This window comes from Globicephala melas, chromosome 20 (assembly GCF_963455315.2).
Source record: "Globicephala melas chromosome 20, mGloMel1.2, whole genome shotgun sequence".
Taxonomy (NCBI): Eukaryota; Metazoa; Chordata; class Mammalia; order Artiodactyla; family Delphinidae; genus Globicephala; species Globicephala melas.
Window position 1 is genome coordinate 32,663,418 of NC_083333.1, and position 13,269 is coordinate 32,676,686.

At 62.6% G+C, this 13,269-nt stretch overlaps 1 protein-coding gene across 1 annotated transcript; it reads left to right on the top strand.

Moving 5' to 3' along the window:
* Positions 1-5,133: 5,133 nt before the first annotated feature.
* FSCN2 (fascin actin-bundling protein 2, retinal) lies at positions 5,134-11,060 on the top strand. The gene is made up of 5 exons (XM_060291083.1): positions 5,134-5,959; positions 9,433-9,589; positions 10,057-10,178; positions 10,550-10,717; positions 10,855-11,060. Exons 1-5 carry the CDS (start codon positions 5,134-5,136, stop codon positions 11,058-11,060), a joined length of 1,479 nt encoding a protein of 492 aa, XP_060147066.1.
* Positions 11,061-13,269: the final 2,209 nt, after the last annotated feature.

Consider the following 13,269-nt stretch of genomic DNA (forward strand, 5'->3'; position numbering starts at 1 on the left):
GGCCCAGTGGTCATGGGACATCTGAGCTTGCTGAGGTGCCCTCAGTCCTGTCCTCGTGGTCCCTTCGGGAACTTTCGGCCTTGCTGGGTTCCAGAGGCCTCTGGTCTCTCCCTCCCCTCTCCTGCTGGATATAGCCCTCATCTCCCCCTCTCCCCGCCCCCTGACCTTATGGTTTTATAAGAGACAAAAGCCAGGAGACCGCACCAGCTTTGTACCCTGAAAGCTCTAAGTGGGGGCCTCCCCAGCCCAGCCAGCAGCTCTCTGCTTGAAGCGGGGCGGGGGGACCAGGCAGGAGAGGTTTGCAAGGAGCTGCTTTGCCAAGACTGTGTGTATCTGGGTGCGTGTGTGTGAAGACGAGGGTCTTGAGGGGGATATAGGGTGGGGGAAGGGAGGGGTCTTGAGAGATGGTGGTGGGTGTGGATTTTCACATGGAGCAAGCGGGAGGCACAGGCTGGGCATCCCCAGTGTTTGCACACACAGCGTAGTCTGAGATGTGCGAGCCCCCTCCCTTCTGCCCTGCTGAGGGGAACTGTCACCCTAAACCGCCTGCAGGCCTCCAGTAAACCAACCTAGGCCCCCGCCCGCCCATGTAAGTGGAACTGTGGGGCAGCGGAGAGCTCTGCCATGAAAAAATCATGAGGACACCAAGCTGTGGGCCTGTTTCAGGAACAATGCAGGAGGCTGGGCCCTGGGTGCCTGCCAAGCTGGACCCCAGGAGAAGGTGATGGGCCCAGGAGTGAAGAAATCAGGGCCTCAGGCTGTGCCCAGCAGCATCTGGACCAGCAGAGTGGCCCTCACCTCCTTGCGGGGCCAAGAAGTTCGGGGGCAGAGGGCCAAAGGGGTGGCGGAGGCCTGGCCATGGGAGGGGCAGAGTACCCGGGATGGCCTGGGAGAGGAATGCCAACTAGAGCAGCAGCTGGGCAGGGCCTGGGCTGAGGCGCAGGCTCTGGAAAGCGGGGTGGGGCACTGGGGATCTCCTCTGTGAGGAGTAATTCCCAGAGACTCACTGCCCTGCGGGATGGGTCTATCTGGCATTGCTCAACGCAGGGGGCCAAGACTTTAGTCTGGGAAAGGTGTGACTGTGGAGGTCCCTCAGCCGGTGGGGCTGTCCTGGCCTCCATCCTGGGCCATTTCCCAGTTTCCAGGCTCCAGGCCAGCTGAGGTGGGGAGGGCCCCTTCCCCCAGCCTGCACACACAGAGCACCTGTGCCAACTCACACCACCAGCATCAGTGTTGCCCGGGCACTGAGCCTGGTGCATGCGCTGGTCACCATGGCAGCAGGTAGTGTGCTGGCAGGAGCCCAGGCTGGGCTCTAGCATCTAGGGCTGGCTGTCTAGACATGCGGAGGTGGGTGTGCTTTCCCTGGTAGCGCCAGAGGGGCCTGGCTGGGTGGAGTGGGAGGTGGACCCTCCAAATGGCCAAGCCTGCCCATCCCCCAGCACCCCAGGAAAGGAACGGTTTCCTGAGAGCTCCAGGGTGGATGCCAGGGGCCTGGGGGGTTCTAAGGCCCTCTCTGCTCTTGGCCCTAGCTGGACACTAAGAGGGCAAGAGGCTGAGGATCGGCCCCAGCCTTTTCTGCTGGAGCCTCTGACAGCTGAGGCCACCCCTGCCCTCTGGGCCCAGCTGTGGCCATAAGGGGCCATCTGGCTGTGTCCATCTGCAGGTGGCCACTCCCTGAAGTAGGGAGCCAGAGGTGCTGCTCACCTTAGGAAAAGGTGCCCTCCTCAAGTCAAACATATTAAAGTTGGTGTGTCAGGTGGCCTGACGTCTGTGCCCAGGCCTGGTCCAGGTTGCAGATGCGAGCCCAGGGTGGTGTGGACACACTGGGTTTGTGCCCTCACCCCTGGGAAGGGACTGTGTCAGGTTCAGAAGTGAGCAGGGGCAGGTGAATGGGGGTCCCAGAGTGGCAGGGACTTTGGATGCCCCAGAGTGTAGGCTGGACAGGGCAGTGGTGGGCACGTTTGTGCCCCAAGTGGGCGGCTGTGTGGACAAGTTCTGGCAGGCGGATGGGGTTCTGTGAGAAGGGTGCTCCCTATCGCCTGAGGAGCCAGCCCGCCACAGGCTCTCATGAGGAGTGTACATCTGGGGTGTGAGGAGCGCCCCTTATGCTGTGCGCAGCCTGGTCGCCCTGCTGGGCAGATACGAGTGGGCTCTGAGACTGGGATCCAGAGCAGCATCTCCAGACTGGGGCTGACCCAGCAGGTGGCCATGGCGCACTCTGCCCAGTTCCTGTCTGTGTGTACTTAAACACACACACACACACACACACACACACACACACACACACACACGAGGGGCCCAGACTCCCATGCACCCCACCCCATCTATCAGCAGAGGCTCAGCCCATCACATAAGAATCCCACATCAAACATTCACAGGCACTTCTTAAGTACCTACTGTGTGCCAGAATCTTTCGGGGGATCCAGAAAGGAACCATGACCCTAGCAGGCAGCTGACGAGGGCCTGAGATCCTGAGGGGGAGAGAGGGAGGGGGGACCATCTGTGCAAACTACCTCCCTCCGAGGAAGCCTGGGCTGGAAGGCTCGCCTCTCAGAGTCCCCCTGGGGCCTGAAAGGCCAGCCCATGGCTCACACCCCTGGGTTAGTGCCAAGGAGCCCCACCCCACCCCCACCTGGGGCTGTGGGGCCCTAGAATTGAGAGGCCACAGGCCCTTCTTTCTGGCTCTGCTGCTGAGAAGCTGCCTGGAGCCAGGCCCACTTAGCGCCTGGCGGCTGGGCTTCCTCCCGTGGGGCACGTGATGCCCATGAGCGCCCTGCCAGCACCAGTCAGCGCTAATGAGGCCGTCATGCTAATCGGAACAGGCCAGCTCCTTTGCAGCCTGACTGGGAGTTGGGGGTGCAGAGGAGAGACCAGTGCCCATGCCTGGAGGTGGCCATAGGCACAGCTGCCCCTCAGCCCACCTCCCCACCCCCGTACACATGTGGCCTGAAGTGTGGACAGCATCATGGCTTGTACCTCCGAACCAGGACATTTCCCTGGGCAACCCAGTCCCATAGGAACTTGGGGGGATTTTTTGTGGGCATCATCTCTGGGGAGGGGGGTGCAACCCCAGACTGCATCTCCCTACCATGGGGTACCTGGCACGCAGCCTAGCCAGGCACCCAGTCGATGCCCTATAAACGTGTGGGTCGCAGAGGTGGACAGCAGTAGCCCCCAGGGAGAGCAAGACCAGCCCCCCGCTCAGCTGACCTGTGGCGGGCACTACGCTGTCATGGGGATTTGTGTGCAGGCCTACCTCCCTGAACCCCAATCTGAAACCCCCAAGCAAGGAATCGGGGCTCCTGGTCTCCTCCTCAGTGTCTGCACGTGCCTGGGGAGGTCACTGTCCGGGACCTGGAAAATGGAGGAACGACTCCTGACCCATGTGCCCCTCTGCCCCACCCACTCCCTGGGGCCTATGCATGCCCGGCCCAAGGCCCCTTCATTCTGTTGGACCCCCATATGGCCTCGAAAGGGATGGAGGGGTGATGCCTAGAACATCAAGGGCAAGACTCTGGGGGCCGTGGCTGGAAGTGCCCTGTGGCTCCCAGTCCTGGTCCCCAGAGCAGGGAGGCCTGAGGGTCACACGCTGTGATGAGGAAGAGGACACCAAGGCTGGCCCGGGCCCAGGACAGGCAGCTCTGGTTTCACTACTTGGCTCCCGGCCCCTGAGGCAGGTGCAAGAGACAGACAGGCAGGGCAAAGCTGAGCAGGCCCGCTGCAGCTCCCGAAGACAGCCCCCCAGGCCTAGCGTTGGGGGCGTGGGGAGGTGCAATGGGGCGGCCCCAGAGGCTGGGCTGGGAGATGCCGGGTCAGAGGTAGCCAGCTCTGGCTTCTCCTAGCCTGCTGGCCTCGTCCCTCTGCTGGGAAAGCTTCGCACTATGTGATCCCCGGACCCAGCCCATAAAGACCCTGCAGTCAGGCCAGTCGCTCTGGCAATGTGAACGGCAGATCAGGGGTCTCCAAGGCCACCATCAAGGCTGGCTTCACCAGATCTCGCCCGTAGAAGACAGAGCAACCTTACGGGCCCTGAGAGTTGCTCAGGGTACAGGGCTCAGGTCAGAGCCTGGCCCCGTGACGCCGAGTCTGACAGCCTGCCACCTCCTTGTGCTGCCTGGAATCATGTCTGCTCCACGTTCATGCTCCCATGTCACCCTCCCACTGTGCAACCTGCAAGGCGGGTGTAACTCTCCATCATACAGCTGCCACCTCAGCCCAAACCAAGGGCTCTTTTCCTGGGGCCCAACGCACCAGGCTCCCCGGCCAGTGTGCATTCGGCCAAGCGGCTGCCTCTCCACACCTGGTTCGGATCTGGGTGCCATGGGTGCCAGGATGGGGGTGGGGCGCCTGGCCCCACTCAACAGCCCTGCCTGCCACTTTCCCAGCCACAGGCCACCCTCGGGAAGCATCAGACTCAGGGCTGCAGGCTGTGACCCAGGGGCCACTGAGGGGGATGGCATGCGACTCAGCTGCGGCCGCCCAGGTTGGGGGCCTTGCCGCACTCCTGGCAGCAGGAATCAGAGAAGCGGTAACTGGATCTGGCGGCTGAGGGTGGAGGGCTGCGATCGGGTTGCGGCCACATGCAAGTTTTCCACCAGGCGGCTTTCTCTACCTCAGGAAAGAGCTGGGCTGGGCTGGGGAGTCTGTGCAGTGGGTCTGGGGGCCCGGAGGTGGGGGGCAAGGAGAGAGGCCAAGACGTGCAGTGGCCAGAGGCCGGGGCACAGAGCCCGCGTTGGGGCCCGGGCAGCTGCCAGCGAGGACAAGGAGGTGGTCGGCCCTGTGGCGGGTGGCGCTCTCCAGCCCTGCCGGCCCTGGGCTCTGGCCCCTGGGCAGTCCGGGAGTGGCTGAAATCCAAGCTGGGGTAACGAAAGTCTGCTGCTGTTCCTAAGCCGGCACAGCTCTGATCCGCCCTCCCACCCGCCCTCTGCTGCCCGCTGGCCATGTAAGAGCAGCCTGGGCCCGTGACCGCTGGCCAGAGGCAGCATCCGAGCGGGCAGCAGGTCCATGACGCCGGCTGGGCCTGGGGGCCACGGGCCGACCCCGTCGCGCCAGGCCTCTGGGGGACCTCGGGGGCCGTGAGCACACAGAGAGAGCTTCCCAGGCCCCTCTTGGGGACCTCAGCCAGGCCCAAAGATGCCCACCAATGGCCTACACCAGGTGCTGAAGATCCAGTTCGGCCTCGTCAATGATACTGACCGTTACCTGACGGCTGAGAGCTTCGGCTTCAAGGTCAACGCCTCAGCACCCAGCCTCAAGAGGAAGCAGATGTGGTTGCTGGAGCCAGACCCGGGCCAGGGCACAGCTGTGCTGTTTCGCAGCAGCCATCTGGGCCGTTACCTGTCAGCCGAGGAGGACGGGCGCGTGGCCTGCGAGGCGGAGCGGCCGGGCCCCGACTGCCGCTTCCTGGTCCTGCCGCAGCCTGATGGGCGCTGGGCGCTGCAGTCGGAGCCGCACGGCCGCTTCTTCGGCGGCACTGAGGACCAGCTGTCCTGCTTCGCCACAGCCATCACCCCGGCTGAGCTGTGGACCGTGCACCTGGCCATCCACCCGCAGGCCCACCTGCTGAGTGTGAGCCGGCGGCGCTACGCGCACCTGTGCCCGCAGGAGGACGAGATCGCGGCGGACAGCAACACACCGTGGGGCGTGGACGCGCTCGTCACGCTCATCTTCCAGAACCGGCAGTACTGCCTCAAGTCCTGCGACAGCCGCTACCTGCGCAGCGATGGCCGCCTCGTCTGGGAGCCTGAGGCTCACACCCGCTACACACTCGAGTTCAAGGCGGGCAAGCTGGCCTTCAAGGACTGTGACGGCCGCTACCTGGCGCCCGTGGGACCCACAGGCACGCTCAGGGCTGGCCGCAACACACGGCCCGGCAAGGATGAGCTCTTCGACCTGGAGGAGAGTCACCCGCAGGTGGTGCTGGTGGCCGCCAACCACCGCTACGTGTCCGTGCGGCAAGGTAATGAGGCTGCGGGGCCGGCCATGCTCTCAGCGTGGGGCTCGTGCAGCGAGTGGCACTGCGGCTGATGGGTGGGGACATGTGTGTGGCAGCACACAGCGTAGGTGGGTGGGCTGTGGGCCACGTATGGGGTCCCTGCTGAGCCTTGGGCCCGCTGGACAGCTACTGGATGCAAGATGGGCAGCGCTCATCTGGAGGTGGTTGAGGCCCAGGCCAGCTGCTATGAGGGGTAGGAGGGCAGGCCCCGCCCACACTGGGCTGGCCCCCTGCCCGCCCCTCCCCTTCCCTTCTATCACCCCACTTCTGAACTTTAAAGGGTTTGGAAGGCGACCAAGGGCAGGGCAAGGAGAGACAGCAAGAGTGGAGTGGGGAGGTCTTGGGGTTCCTCCAGCCCAGCGGGATGTAAGCGGCCCCTCCAGGGCCTGGACTCCTTGGTGGGGAGACACTGTCTCTACCCAACAGGTGTGGCGTGGCTCCCCCCAAGTCCTGGATCATCGGTCACCTGCTTCATGTGACCGGTGGGCCCTTCCACATGTGATCACATGCCTGTGGGGTGAACGTGGGCAGTTCCTACTTCCCCTCGAAGAAGGTGAGGTCCCAGAGTGGCCCCAAGCTGCTTGGGCTCCTGGCTCTGTGCACCCAGGAGTGGCTGGGCATACCCTGAGCCGGCTCACTGCCACCACCTGGTCCAGAAGGGAGAGACCCGGCCCTGAGCACCTGGAGGGGTGGCCCAGCTGTGGCTCTAGGGGCCCCAGCCTGTAGTCCAGGTCTTCAAGGCTAGCGCAGAGCAGGGACCGGCATTCAGCAAACACCCCCAAGCACTTGCGGCATGTGGTCGGGTCCTGGGGCGTGAGGGAAGACAGACAGCCCTGGTCCTTCCCATGTCAGGTCCTACTGTCTGGCCACACTGCTTTCTGACCTGGGCCAAGGCCCATATGCTTGGTTTGTCATTAAAGGGTGGGCAGCAGTGTGAAAAAGCTTTCTCTGTGAGTCAAAGGAGATGCTGGATACAAAGTATTTGTCCCTGTTCAGCTTGTGAATCTTGTGGTGGTGGTAGTGGGGATGGCGCTGAAGCTGGAGGTGATGGTGGTGGTGATGGTAAGACAGGCTGTGGTAATAGAGACGGTGCTAGTGATTCTGCTAGTGATGGTGGTGGTGCTGGTAGTGATGGAGATGGTGATGATGGTGGTGATGATGATGGTGGTGGTGAGGGATGGTAGCTGTACAAACCATTTTTCATTCTCTGGACTACCCTGCATCTGACCCCATCCCTTTAATGGGGGATGTCCCCCACAAAGGACCAGATTTGCCTCCCACTATAGAGACCAGAGGTACCGCACATTCGCCTCCCTGCTTTGCTTACAATAAGCCTGAGGGCATAGGACCTGGCCCCGAGCTATTCAGATGTTGACTTGGCTACCAGTGATTCGAGCAAGTGGAGTGTGGCATCTCAGTGCTGCGGGAGGAGGGGAGCGGTGCCACTAGATTCCAAGGTAGCTGGAGTGGCGGCATCTGTGGAGTGGTGGTTTCTCGGTCCCTGTCATTCTACTGGTCAGGCAGCCCCCAAACCCGTCTCCTTCCCCCTGGAGTGTTTGTGAGCACCCTGGTTTCTCCTGCCAATATTTTTCTTTTGCAGCCTCTATCAGCCAGGCTCTGTTTCTGCTGTGCCCGCTGCCGTCCCTCACTGATGTGGCATTGCTGTGGGGCCGCCCAGCAGGCAGTGTTCGTTGCTGCAAGTAACAATGGCCGCAAATTGGCTTAAGCCACAAGGACACTGATTATCTCACCTAAACGGAAGTCTGCAGGCACGGGGGTGGTGGGATCCCCGGCAGGCACCACTGCCAGCTCAGTGGCATCACCAAAGTCCTCCACTCTTTCCTCTTCGAGGAACCTCTCTCCCAGGACAGCTCTGACCTCACGCTGGTGCCCTTGTGGTCACAAGACGGCTGCTGCTGTTCCAGGCTCACATCCAGACAGGACAAAGTCCAAAGGAAAGAGGGGCACTGGCTCTTCTGAGTCTTCGCAGGAGTAAGGAAAGTTCTCCTGTAAATGCTCTCAGACACCCCTTCTTGCTCAGACACCCACCACTTGACCAATTCCCCCTGGAACGGTGGGGTCCACACTCTTTGCGGGCAACCAGGACTCCGTGGAGCCTCTCCTGCCTCAAGGTCGGGGCCGCAGGAGCAGCCAGCTGTGTGAAATGGAGCCCCTAGGCTGCATCCTGTCTGGAACGGGTGTGTGTGGGGCAATGCTGGGGACACCAATGGCTTGGCCTCAGAGATGGGGGTGGAGGTGCAGCCTCACTCCCCACTTAGCCCCTGTGGGGATGGCTCCCTCACCTCCTCGGGTCTGCTTCAGTGAGGCTGTCCCTGGCCAAAACCCACAGCATTCATGGGCACTGGCTGTACCACCATTCTTGTTGTCCGCCGCCCCCCATGGACCAGTGCTAGGAGGGCAAGGGCCGCTGTCTGTTTTGTTACTGATCGCGGGCCCAGGGGCAGCTGGCGCTCACTTTGTTCAGTATTGCTGATGGGACGGTGGGATTGGCAGTGAGAATGCTGGGTCACCTTCTTTGGCTCTGAGCAATGATCTGTGTAAGAAGGGTGACAGACCCCAGCCTGGGGGGCTGTGGAGGGCACAGCCATGAAGGGTGACAGGTCCTGGCCTCTGCAGTCTGGGCTCTACCTGCTGTGGGTAGGGCAGGACAGGATGTGGCCCTGACCCTCAGGCTCTGACGGGGGTCTGCCACACTCCCTCCTGCTCCCCTAGCTGGAGCCACTGGAGCCCAGCCTCAGGGGACCTCTGTGATCTGCCATATCTCGTGGCCAGTTGTGATGGAACAGGGATGTGGTTTAAGGGAAGATACTGGGGAGGCTCCACGGCCTGCCTGCTGCCCCCACCCTGGTCATGGATGACCCCTTCGTCTCCCTCCCAGGAACCCCAGGCAGAGCCCCAAGTAGACTTGCCCTCCCTCAGGGTTCTTGGGAGACCACGCACATGTGAGTGAGGGGCTGGGGAGGTGACAGGGGTCCAATCCCTGCTCAGCGCCCAGGAGCAAACCCCAGGCCCCTGCTGTGTCCTGAGCCACGGCTGGGGAAGGACAGGACCCCAGTGTCCATCCAGTGGCTTAGGGGAGAGTTATAAATAGAGGCTGGTGTAAGTCCTGGGTCGAGAGAGCAGGAGCAAGCAGATTACCTGACGATTAGCAGAGGCAGGGGATTTGCCAGCACGGAAGGGCCTGGTTCCTGGGGCTGCGGTGGGAGCTGGGCAAGTACCTTTAGGGAGCAGTGTGGATTGGTCCATGACGCACCCACTTGGCCCTGGGGCAGAGCTCCAAATCTTCTAGAGTCCAGAGGGTTCTAGATGAGACCCCCGCTGACTTCAGGGTTGCCCCAAGAGCATGCCTCCCCATCCCTCTGCTCCCCACCCCACCCAGGGTGAGGCGTGAGGGGCTTCCCATCTCCTCCCTCCAGGGATCAATGTCTCAGCCAACCAAGATGAAGAACTGGATCATGAAACTTTCCTGATGCAAATTGACCGGGAGACAAGGAAGTGCACCTTCTATTCCAGCACTGGGGGCTACTGGACCCTGGTCACCCACGGGGGGATCCAGGCCACAGCCACACAAGTGTGAGTGCACCATCCCCACCTCTGTGACCACCTTCACCTCCACCTCCACCATCACCATCACCACCTCCACCATCACCATCATCACCTCCACCATCACCATCTCTGCCATCACCATCACCACCACCCCCTCCACCATCACCATCATCACCTCCACCATCACCACCACCTCCACCATCACCATCATCACCTCCACCATCACCATCATCACCTCCACCATCATCTCTATTACCACTACCACCTGCATCACCACCTCCACCTCAACCACGGGGACCACACAGCAGCCCAGCCAGGGAAGAATGCCCACGGGGGTGAGGGACAGCTCTTAATGGTGGTGGGGGTATCAGTGGAAGGCAAGTGCCCGTCCCTCACCCTGAGGGAGTGGTATTGGACTTGAGGGGGATGGGGAGGCCTGACCCTAAGCCCCCACGTCCTGCTCCTCTGAGGGGACCTTGACCTGCCCCTTCCAGTTCTGAGAACACCATGTTTGAGATGGAGTGGCGGGGTCGGCGGGTGGCCCTCAAGGCCAGCAATGGGCGCTATGTGTGCATGAAGAAGAATGGGCAGCTGGCGGCCATCAGCGATTTTGTGGGTGAGCACTCCCCTCATTCCCTGGGGAGACTGGGGTGGGGGCCCTCTGCCTGGGGACAGGGCCAGCTCGGAGACCCTGTCTCCACGAGGGCTGGCCCTGCTCCCTCCCCGTGAAGCTGCTGCTGTCCATGACAGTAGTCATACTTGCTAGTCCAGATCATTGTTCCTGACGTGGGGGAGCAGATCCAGAGCACCCTGATCACTGCTGCACATCTGGGGAACCGGGGGCTCAACGGCCGCAGGCCCCTGGCTAAGGCCACATAAGGCAATGGCAGTGGCAGATTGAGGCACACAAGCTGGGCAGTGAGTCCGGGCCTGGAGCTCTTCCAGGGGAGCTCCGTTAAGGCCCCTCAACCCCTTTCTCGCCATCAGGTGAGGACGAGGAGTTTATCCTCAAGCTCATCAACCGGCCCATCCTCGTGCTGCGGGGCCTGGACGGCTTCGTCTGCCACCGCCGAGGCTCCAACCAGCTGGACACCAACCGCTCCGTCTACGACGTGTTCCACCTGAGCTTCAGCGACGGCGCCTACCAGATCCGAGGTGCGGGCGTGCGGGATGGGGGCGGGGGGAGCGCGAGGAGCTGGGGCCCTGAGAGAGTGGGGGGCGCCGAGGGGGATAGGGGGAGCGCGGGGCCGGGAGCGTGCCGCCCGCCGACCCCCGCTCCCCTTATCCCCCAGGCCGCGGCGGCGGGTTCTGGCACACCGGCAGCCACGGCAGCGTGTGCAGCGACGGCGAGCGCGCCGAGGACTTCCTGTTTGAGTTCCGTGAGCGCGGCCGCCTGGCCATCCGCGCCCGCAGCGGAAAGTACCTGCGCGGCGGCGCCTCGGGGCTGCTGCGCGCGGACGCAGACGCACCGGCCGGGTTTGCGCTCTGGGAGTACTGAGTGCCGTCCTCCTGTCCCCCATTAAACCGTGTCTGTGACCAGCGGCTCGCGGGTCAGTGGCGCCGCTCGGGGTGGGGAAGGGTGTGCGCGGAGGGTCTGCAGGCTCGCTGGTCTCAGAGTGCTGCACAGGAGCAGTCCCTGGCCCCTCCGCCCTGGGGCTCCTGCGATGGCCGCTGGACAACTACCCCCTCCCCCCCCAATCCCTCATGCCCAGAAAATCCAAGGTTGGGGCTTGTCCAGGGGGGTCCAGCCGATTGAACGTCCCACAACCCCACCCTGGACAACCAGTCCCGGGCCTCCTCTTGTCCGCCCCCTGCCCCCGGGATTGTGTCTCCTTGGCGCACGTCCCTCCCTAAGCCCGGGAGAGGGGACCCCCACTCTACTCAGCAGGACCGGGGTGGGGTGGGGGAGCTGGAAGGAGCCTGGTCCTAGGCCCCAGCAAGTCAGGTAGGTCAGAGGGTCTTTGGAGTCTCCACAGCGCACATCACTGCTCCCTTCCCCAAAGGCGGGGTCTTAGAGAATCCTGGAAGCACCTGATGGAGAAGTGACACCCACCTGTCCCAAACAGGGCTGTGTGGTCAGCCATGGGGGAGAGGACCCTTCTCAGCCTCTGCACCAGCCTGCTGCCACCCAGCCTAGGAAGGGTGGATGACCAGGACAAGGCCCATGGTTCACCCATGTGCCTCCCCAAACCAGCTGGCACCCAAAACCCCTGGGTCCCCAAGGACCCCCACCCAGGGCAGTGTCTCTTATGAGCTGGGTAACCTTGGACCATTGGAGGTGGGAGTGGGGTGAGAGGCATGCCCCCAGGGATTGGCCTGGACCTTGGGGACTGGGGTGATGGAGGGCTGGGGGTACAGTCTAGAGCCTGAAGTAGGGGGAGACCACAGACACAGGTGACCTCATGAACCCTTCCCCTCAGCCCACACCCCTCTCCCCACCCTGGGCAGCCCCCACCCTTGCCTGGGGCCTGAAGCCCCACCTCCAGTGAGTCTGGCCAGTGTGAGGCACTTTGGGAAAGGAGGGCAGCAAGGAAGGAGTGCAGAGCTGGTTCCAGAGGGGAGTGGACACATATGGCTAGAGAGGACAGGAAGGGGTGAGGCATCCTGGGGGTGGGGAAGACCAGCAAGGACCCCTCCCCAGTCTCTCCCCAGGGCCCCCCTTGGCTGACTCCCCACCTTGCTGGCCTCCCCTCACCTTAGGAATGAAGAAGGGCTGGGAGCCAAATGGGCCAACACACTTCAAAGTGGGCTCCAACTGACCGTGCAAGTACCAGATGCAGGAGCCTGGCCCCAGAGGGACCGAGTGACTGTCCTGAGCTGTGGTCTGCACTGCCCCCTGGTGGCATATGGGACAGGAAGGTTGGGGGCTCATCTGTGGGGCACTCTTGACCTGAAAGAAGCTGGCACCAGAGCTCAGGTGCTCCACAGGGTGCCAAGGAGGGGTTTCCTGTTTGCTGACCTTGACCAGACAGTGGACTTGGCTTCAGACAATCGCTGAGTGGAGCCCGCACAGCCTGGGGCAGCAGCTGGAGAGGGGAGGCAGGGAAGAGTGCTTGGGGGTCCCTTTGGGCTGGACTGGCCACTCCATCCTCCCCCGTGGCACTCAGGGAGGTGACAGAAAGATGATCCTCAGAAACAGCTGGGGACAAGACTAAGGGGGTGCAGGCCCTTCACTGGCTGGGCCACAGCTCCCCTCCATGCTGCATTAAGGACCAGCAGAAGCTGGAGGTGGACTGCTTGCTCATCCGTGGAGAAGGCAGCTGTCACACTGCTCCCAGCAAACTCAGGGACAGAAGGAACAGGACAGTACTGAGTGGGCTGGCCCCCCTCCCCATCTTCCTCCCACCCTGAAGAACCCTTCAGTGCTGGGTCCATGTGGCGATCAGCCACTCTCCCAGACCCCAACTCGGAGCACCCCACCAGCCCCCCTCCCTCCATGGAGGGCGATGAGGAGGTGGCCTTGGTCCTCCTGGGCAGCGACCCTCATGGCCTGAACGGCCCCGCAGGGACCACTTCACTCCAGTGTTGAAGCTTCCTGCTGGCCTGAGGGCCCCCTAGAGGTCAGTTCAAGGCGCATCTGGGCCGTGCAGTGGCCACCAGACTTGTTGGGGGCTTGGAGCTGGGGGTGTGTCCAGGAATCCAGGTCAAACCTGCCACCAGACTGAAGGGGGAGAGCTAAAAAACAGCCAAGGCCAAGGCAGAGCACC

What these genes read in the sequence shown, in the direction of transcription:
- FSCN2 (XM_060291083.1), top strand. Translation starts at nt 5,134, where the DNA reads ATGCCCACCAATGGCCTACACCAGGTGCTGAAGATCCAGTTCGGCCTC. An exon ending in CTACGTGTCCGTGCGGCAAG is followed by an intron (nt 5,960 to 9,432) that starts GTAATGAGGCTG and finishes TCCTCCCTCCAG; the next exon opens with GGATCAATGTCTCAGCCAAC. An exon ending in CAGGCCACAGCCACACAAGT is followed by an intron (nt 9,590 to 10,056) that starts GTGAGTGCACCA and finishes TGCCCCTTCCAG; the next exon opens with TTCTGAGAACACCATGTTTG.